General features: G+C 42.6%; 1 protein-coding gene across 3 annotated transcripts in view; it reads right to left on the bottom strand.

Annotated features, from left to right (window-relative positions):
- The window catches only part of Fbxo40 (F-box protein 40), a 17,957-nt gene that overhangs the window by 5,361 nt on the left and 4,140 nt on the right, over window positions 1-8,456 (bottom strand). For all 3 annotated transcript variants that reach the window (XM_019208313.2, XM_019208314.2, XM_010630001.3), the window contains 2 exons: window positions 2,922-2,951; window positions 65-1,972 (listed from right to left, as the gene is read on the bottom strand). In XM_019208313.2, the coding sequence (XP_019063858.1) occupies window positions 65-1,972; window positions 2,922-2,924 (1,911 nt within the window). In that variant the 5' untranslated portion in view covers window positions 2,925-2,951. The remainder of the gene's footprint in view (window positions 1-64; window positions 1,973-2,921; window positions 2,952-8,456) is intronic.

Below are 8,456 nucleotides of genomic sequence, written 5' to 3'. Positions count from 1 at the left end.
AAAAAAAAAAAAAAAAAAAAAGTATTTGTTGAATGAATGAATGAATGAACGAGTTTTAACTTGCCTCTCTGTGGACTTTCCAGGAAGATCCTCCATGGGCATATCTCTTCTTCTTCCATTGCAAGAGAACCATTCCTCTCTCTTGTAACAAAGTGGCACAGATATTCCTCATCAGTGTAGATACTTGGGAGAGCTGGGACAGGCTGATGCTGTCCAAGTACCCAGCAATGTACTGCAAAACCTCCAGGGGAAGGTTGGTTAAACAATGCTGGCTTTTTCCTCCATGGCCCGAGAGATGGTTGTTCTTCCTTCCCTCGCTCAGCTCTGGAGCAACCTCTGGCTTGATGGCAAAAGTCTTGAGCTCTTGACTGTAGATCACTTTTGCCTTTTGCCCTGGGGGACGGAAATGGTTCTGGACAAACGTACATCCCAAGTAGGCGAGGGGGCATCGATGCTGGAACCAGCCATTGAGGCCTGACTGAATGTCTGTGTGGACGTTCTTAAAGTGCTGGGGGAACTCATCCCTTCGGAAGAATTTGTTGCAGGTGAAAGTAAAGGCAGAGCTACTCTTGTTGTGTCTCCTGGTCACACACTCACTTTGGAGCTCCACGTGGAGTCCCCCCAGGTTGGCTGTGCTAAGGAGGTCAGCTAGCACTGTCCCAGAGGAAAACTGTTCTGGCTCAAAGTTATATGTCTGTGTGGCAAAATCCATGAACAGCCCATCGATGCTCCTGGATTCAGAGATAACATGGCCTTTGAGCTCTCTTTCCAAAGCACACTGGAGGGTGGTCTTAATGAGGTCTGATTTGGGCAGCTCCTCTGCGGTGACCCCCAGATCTGAAGTATCCACAGCCTTGTGTTCACTCGGCCTGCAGCTCAACATGGCATCTCCAAGCCGAGCTCGCTTTCCACAGTAGCTCACGGGAACTTTGAAGGTGTAAACAGTCTTAACTTCTTGAGCCTCGAGGTTGCCATAAACAAAGTCTCTCTCCTTGGGTGTACAGGCAGGCATCTGCCCAAAGTGAATGAGCATCCTCCCATTGTGCACTAGATACATATTATAGTCCTTTGCATCCACGGCTGTCTTCAGCCTTTCCAGAACACCATCCTGCCAGGGAGCAAGCCCTGTCTCTTCTACGACTGCAGCCAAGTTCCGCCGGTACAGGTCTTCCTGTGGCTCTTTCTCTTTGGCAGCACTTTCTGTGTCTGCTATGCTATTGCCGCTAGAACTCTGCTCTTTCCCTGCTCCTTTTTTATTCTTGTTTTCACACCTTGCCGATGCACTTGTTAAAGCAGTGGCTGCATGCTCTTTGCTGAACATGTTTTCCCACTGGTTGAACTTGGCCAGGTCCATCCCTTCTTTGGTTTTGGCTAATGCCTCTCGTTCTTCTTGGCTCAACTCTGTCATCTCCCCATTAGCTGCTGCATGTGATACGAAAGTGGCATCCACTCCCCCCACCGCTCCTGCCATTTCCTCCCAACTGGCTTCGCCATTCATAGTGGGTACCTCCTCAGTGGCATCTCTAGTCTCTGGGAAAAGTTCTACCATTTTCAAGGATTTGAAGAGGACCTTCTGGTCCTGCAGGGCCAGGGCTGTGTCCAAACATTCCTCACTCAGAGCCTCTTTCATGATGTTTTCGTGAAGGATTGTTTCTGAGTCCACGTTTGGCCAGCGGTTCCACTCCATGGAGCAGCAGACTACGCTGGCTGGGCACACCTGCAGGTGCTTGGCCAGCTTGTGACGGGACATGGAAAGGGGACAGCCGTATTCAGAGTTGAGACATGGAACCTGTTCTAAAGGACACAGGAGCTCATGCTCTGTTTCTTTGCACATGTGGAAAGTTGCACCGCATAGCAGGTGGCATTTTATCACCAGACAGGAGACACCCGGCTCCACAGGAACACTGCAATGGCGGTTGATGCATCCCTCACAATGCCTGTGCTGTCCAGGTGGGGACCTGTGTACCCTGCCCTGTACCCACAAAGGACAAAGGAAAAGAAAAAGCAAATGAATGCTGTAGGAGAAGCTCAATGCATGCCTGGGGCTGTGCTTTAATTAACTAATTTCCTGTCTCTCTGGGACTGTTGTAGGAACCTTGTAATATTGAGAATTGCAGAGAGAAAAAAATCCATATAACCCCACAGTCCAGAAATAATTTTAATAGTTTCTTCTACAGGTACAGTAGATATGTTTAGAATGGAACAAAATAGCTGAATGTTATGGAATACAATGTTGACAGTTGTTATTTTTGAGTTCTGAATAATGGGTGATTTATATCACATTGTGAATATTATGAATACAATTTTGTGCCTTCCCTTTTAACTTGCTATTATAACATGAGACTAGATTATTTTATTAATTATTCTTGGCATACTTTCCTCAAAATGGCAGTGCAACATTCCAGAATACTGGTGTGCTGTCATCCATGCAGCCGTTCACCTCCACAGGGCAACTGGAGGGCTGCTTTACCTCACATTTGCACCCCAGCACCTGGCATGGGGCCTGGATCATTGTTGCTACTTGATAGTATTTGCTGAATGAAGGGATTGTTAGCCATTTAGATTATTACTGGCTTTTTTGCTATTTTATTTTTAATTGACATACTATTTATACATATTTATGGGGTACAGTATAATTCAATACACATATACAATGTGTTACGATCAAATCAGGGTAATTAGCATTTCATCTCCTCAAACATTTATCTTTTTTATGTGTTGAAAACTGAATTTTTAAATATTCACTAAAAATTCTTGCCCATAAATTGTTCTCAACTTTCTGCTTTCCCTTTATTCTATGTCAATATCTTGCCAATAAATCAAACCACAGAGACAAGTCTGTTAGCCATTTCAGCTACAGGTTAAATAAATCAAGATCTGGACCTCTGGAAATTAAGCATCAGCAAGAATGTAGTACTTACCATAGCTTCTCAGTTTTTCTTGCTTCTTAACTATAGGGGGAAATATGAAAATATAAATATGAATGATTAATAAGAAAAGTAGTGTGATTATTTATTTTAGCAATGGCCAAAGAGACTTTACCTCTCTCATTAATTCCTCAACCATCCTGGAGATATTGCCCCCATTTTACAGTCCAGGAATGGAGGCTTTTTCCAAGGTCACATGGCTATGACATGATAGAATCTGGCTTTTCCAACAGAATCCTTGCTGGCCCATCATCTTTTCACAATCCACACTGTCCTCTGTTGGGGGCAACCATGCTTGTTGCTTCTTGTAACTTTTCTCCATTGTCTACTGACAATTATCCTGGAATTCCTACTGACCTTTTTTGCCCCCATCCAATCTAGCCCAAGTTACCCTCTAACTTTCTCTCTCACTAGGACTTTATGTCTACTGAGACGTCAGCCTCATACTCATTTTTGTCTGGAGCAAAGTGCCAGTGACCTATCTGTCACATGACATTCACCTTACTGTGGCTGGAGCAAGGGTCAAAACACAAAGAAAAGATGCCCTGTCTTCAAGGGAATTAAGTAGCTTCTGAGTGCCTGGGTGGCTAAATACAATGAAATCACTTCTGGAGAGCCAATTCCCAAGGAGACCTTTTTCAAGCCAGGGTCCCAGGGACCAGTAATAATCTAATACTTTTACACCAGCAATATGCCAAGAATGGGTCAAATCTTGCTGATTCCTGAGATACCCTCAAGGCTTCTTTCTTCTTATCCTTATGCAAAATACTTGCTTTCTTTTTTCTTTTTTAGTACACATTTGCAATAAATGATGATTGTATTTATAATGTGGTAAAGTACATAACACATCTTAATTCTCTTTTCTTCTAACTTTTAGTACCTTTCCATTTGCAAAAGGTCTATTTCCACTTTTTTCCTTCAATTCTTTTTTCCACGCTTTTGTCCTTCCCTCATTTATAGTTCCCTCTATATCCTGTTCCTCTTGCCATTTGAAAATGATCTCCTCATTTCTAATTACCTATCTTTTATTTTGCTCTTTTTTATATTTCAGGTTTCTCTCTTCAGCAATCACATCTCTTTCAGTTCCAACTTTAGAGATGGTTCTTTTGGGGACAAATTTTAAGTTTTCTAAATTTTTCTGTTCTTTTTGTCCCCAGTTCTTGCTATAAATCTGGCTAAAAGCAGCCAGAACTACTCATGCCACAACCTGAATGTTGAAATTTCATCTGCCAGACCAATTAGTCTACCACCCTCAATTTCAGTCTTCCACAGTCTCAAGAAATGATCAAAATGCAGAAAAATTTTCTTCCAGAGTGGATGAAACACACATGACCTTTAGACCAATTGCCAGTGGTGCACTTGTTACCAGCTGATATCTCCTGGGTCTGGCCTTTACTCCCCACATACCTATCAGCATTCTGGTTTTATTGTGAATTTATTGTAGAATTTTTAAAAATATATGACTAAAGACCCTGAAATTATCTGATACACAATAGGGAGCCATTTTACACTGTAATTTGAGTGTTGACTAGGCATAGCTGAGAGATAAATAGAGTAGGCCCTAGAGTGATGGAAGCTTGTATGGGTGAAAGGGAAAATAGAACCAGATAAGACGAGGCAGGTAGGACACATTACAAAGGGAGAATCGTATTTTTGTCTCTGGCTAGAAATGGAGGTAGAAGAGTCAAAGTTGATGACAAGAGTTTGAACCAGGAAGAGTGAATTTTGGCTATCATTTTGAGAAGAATAGAAGTCTTAGAGAGAACCATTTGTAGAGGAAAGATGGGGCCAGCAAATATATTACACATCATGACAGATCAGATGGGGATGGAGATCAGAGAACAATCCCCTTAAAATTGAAGGAGGGATCCCTAACTGGGGAGCGAGGACACAGAATAGATACCTGCACCACAAAATACAAAGCTATATATGACTACAGTAGGGGAAATTAGAAAGAAATAGATCCAGAGACGAGATAGACAGCTAAGCAATTCAGGACTATGTTGTCACAAATGTGAAAGATATGGATGCCACTACCAAGGACAATGGCAATAGTGCCAGTGCTTATGGGAGGTCCCAAAGAGCTCTTGCCGGAACAAATGTGGCATTTCAGCTGTAGGACCCTTGGCCATTGGAAATGTGTTTTCTCGGAGAGGAGGGGAAAGCTATTAAGTGCACACTCCAATGTTAGCAGGAAGAATGTGACCACATGCCTTCTATTCAGATTAGCCATTCATCCATTATGACATGGAGCTCAGTTCCAGGAAGAGAAAAGAAAGGCTTGGCTATGCTGATGGGCTTATTTTATAGTGAGAACTCTGTCCTGGCATCAGGGACATGTCTGGCTGGAGGAACACTGTGATAGTCTAAGGTCGATTCCCCCACTTTCTTTGCAGGACTGAGGATTGAATCAGGAGCCTTCACACTGAGCTACATTCCCAGCCTTTTTAAATTTTTTGTTTGGAAACAGGTTTTGCTAAGTCACGCAGTTGCCCAAACTGTGCTCAAACTTGCAGTCCTCCTGCCCCAACCTCCCAGAATACTGGGATTATAGTCACGCTCCACCACACTCAACTAGAACCAATCCCTCCTTACACTTCAGTATTTAGTGTATGATTCCTAAGAAAGTGTTATTGAAGCTGGGAACATTTATGGTAATTTCTGTTTCTATTTAAAAATCTGTCAGCCTCTGTAGTTCCAGGTAAGTGACTTTGAGAAAGGATATGTACTAAGCAGAAATAGATAGTGAGCAGGGACCATTCTGGAAAAATTTAGCAATAGAAGGAGGAAGAAGGGCAAATATTAGCCTACGATCAAAAAATCACATCAAGCTCTTTTATTACATATCTGGACAAAACTGGTCTCATTGAGATTCTTTTTTGGTACTGTGGATCAAACTTGGGTCCTTGAGCTTGTGAGGCAGGTGCCAGAACCACTTAACTAAATCCCCAGCCCTCACTGAGATTCTAGATAGTCTGATTAGCGCTGGGTGGTGAATAGGGTGACCCATCATCCTGGTTTGCCTGGGACTTTCCTAGTTTAGCACCGAAGTCTCATGTTCCAGGAAGTTCTTCAGTCCTAGGCAAAATTGGGCAGCTGATTGATCACCTTTATTGGAGCTAATTAGCATTGCCACGGATGAGTAACACTAGATGTATCATTGGCTGCCTTGTGACACAAGATGACCCTGTCTCCTTGTGTGTCCCTTCTTGGTTCCAGAGTGCAACCACCGAACCCTTCATGGGAAAGGAGTCATGGGATTAATCTAACTTTCTTACACTGAGAGGTTTCTCTGTGTTTCGGGTATTATGAAGGAACAGAAATAAGATTTTGGTGTCTATCATATGCATTTATGTTATACAACATCTCATTCAATCCTCAGAAAAACCACTAAAACTGGTTATTACTATTTCCATTTTACAAACAAAGATACTGAGGCACAAACTCTGTATCATTTGCTGCTTCATACTGTGTGACTTGGAGGACCACAGACACATCTCTGGTCCATGCCCAAGATTTGGAAAGAATGCAAGCCTTCAGCTACAGATGGGATGCAGAATAGTGCCCACGTGTGTAATCTATCCAGATGGAAAGGTGCCAGTTTTCTCCATTTGGGAAGCACATTCATCTCTACATAGATTTTTATTTATTTATTTACTCCTCTGGACTACATCCCATATTGTGTCCTCTCTGAGTAGAGGGAAAAAGAGAAGCATCTAGGTCTTGTGGCTTTGCATTGCAGTCAATACGAATGTGAAAGGTAAGGTTTTAGGGTTACAAATCTGGACTATGATATGGATCCTCAAATTTAAATGAAACACCAACTCAGTCACACAGGTTATAGGAACTTTTTTATGGGAAAATTAACAATCTAAATCTGAAGCAGAGTATGGCTGTCCAAGTGCCATTTCCCTGTTTAATTTCCATGATGTGTGCTCACCTTCATAAACCCTTGCTTCGTGCCTGGGAAGGCAATGCGTCCCATCATCTTACTGATGGACTTCAGCAGGGTATACAATCAATATGCTGTCCCCAAACTACTAATTTGTCCCTGGTTAGAGTAGATAGCAGTCAAAATAAGGTAATTTAGACTTCAATAGTCCAAAGATCTATATTGACTCAATGTTACTGACTCTATTAGGTGTTGTTTAAGTGCAATATGAGTTGGCAGGAGTACTGGGAGTGTGACTTCAAATAAGGAGTGCATATTTCTCTAAAGGAATGGAGGAACATTTGGAATGAGGCAGGAGGAGAGCAGCTAGATTTGATGCAGGTTGGGGTGCTATGTGGATCACTCCAAAGCAGTAAATTGACAAATAAAGCCAAGGCAGCCAATACAGTGGTTCTCAAAGTATGGTCCCCAGACTAACAGCATCAGAAAAACTTGAGAACTGGTGAGAAGTACAGATCTGAGGCCCTACCACAGACCTGTTGATTCAGATCTACTAAATCCAGTGGCCTCTATGAAAGCTTACCTTGGAGAACCACTGAGCTACCACCAGAGTGGTATTGTGTTCCCCAGGCACGAAGAAAGTACTGCAAGGTGGGTGACAGGGGCTTTACAAAAGACTTGGAATGGCAGTGGCCAATGCTATCCACCTCTTCCCATCTCTGCCTCTGCTGCCCATGTCCAGCCACCATGATCTCTCATCTGGAATAGCATGATGGCTTTCTTATCCAGCTCACTTCCCCAACTTGCAACCATAATCCATATTTGAAAGCAAAGAGTGATTTTACCATCTTATAAAATTAGGTCTTTTCTCCTCTGCTTAGAATCTCCAGTGATTCTCACCACAAGAAATAAAGTGTGAAGTCCTGATCATGACCCACAAGGTCTGAAGGAGTTGTCCCCTGTTTGTACCTTTCCTTTTCACTTCTTCTACACTTCACTTTGCCTGGTCACTTACTCCAGTGGGGCACCTGTGTACTTGCCCTGTCTGCCAGGAACATTCTCCCTCTGACCTTATTTGCACTGTAAGCTTTTTCTTGCCCTTTAGATTTCAGCTTACATCTTACTTACACCAAGACACTTATCCGACACCTCCATGACAAAGTAAATCAATGACACTCATGAATTAGCTGCACTCTTTGTGACAAGTTATTAATCTCCTAAAGCTAATGTATCCACACAGATAACGGGGTTCATAATATCCCATAAGCTTGTGAGATCCTCAAGTGAGTAAAAAAGGAAAGTGTTTAGTATACAAAAGCCCCTCAGCCGTTAGTCCTTTCTCTGTGAGGAAGACCATTCTTACGGTCACCTCCATTGCTTCCCACTGTACATCTCCTGTAGCCCCTGGCTAGCTGTCCAATTTTCAATTCCCCATCACACCAATGGGTCTTGTACACCATCGCCAATGCAATGAACTTCAAACCTACTGTGCAAAACAACTCATCTCACACTTTTCAATAATGTAAATTCCCTTGATTTCCACCCCTTTGTGCTCCCTAAATCACCAGCATTCCTCAAGCATTCAGAATTCATAGTGCACTAGGGCCTGGGACTTTTTTTTTTTTTTTTTTTCAGGA

Source organism: Fukomys damarensis, unplaced genomic scaffold (genome assembly GCF_012274545.1).
Source record: "Fukomys damarensis isolate Sample0158 unplaced genomic scaffold, DMR_v1.0_HiC HiC_scaffold_24, whole genome shotgun sequence".
In the NCBI taxonomy this organism is placed as follows: Eukaryota; Metazoa; Chordata; class Mammalia; order Rodentia; family Bathyergidae; genus Fukomys; species Fukomys damarensis.
This window is presented reverse-complemented; position numbering and strand designations above follow the sequence as displayed.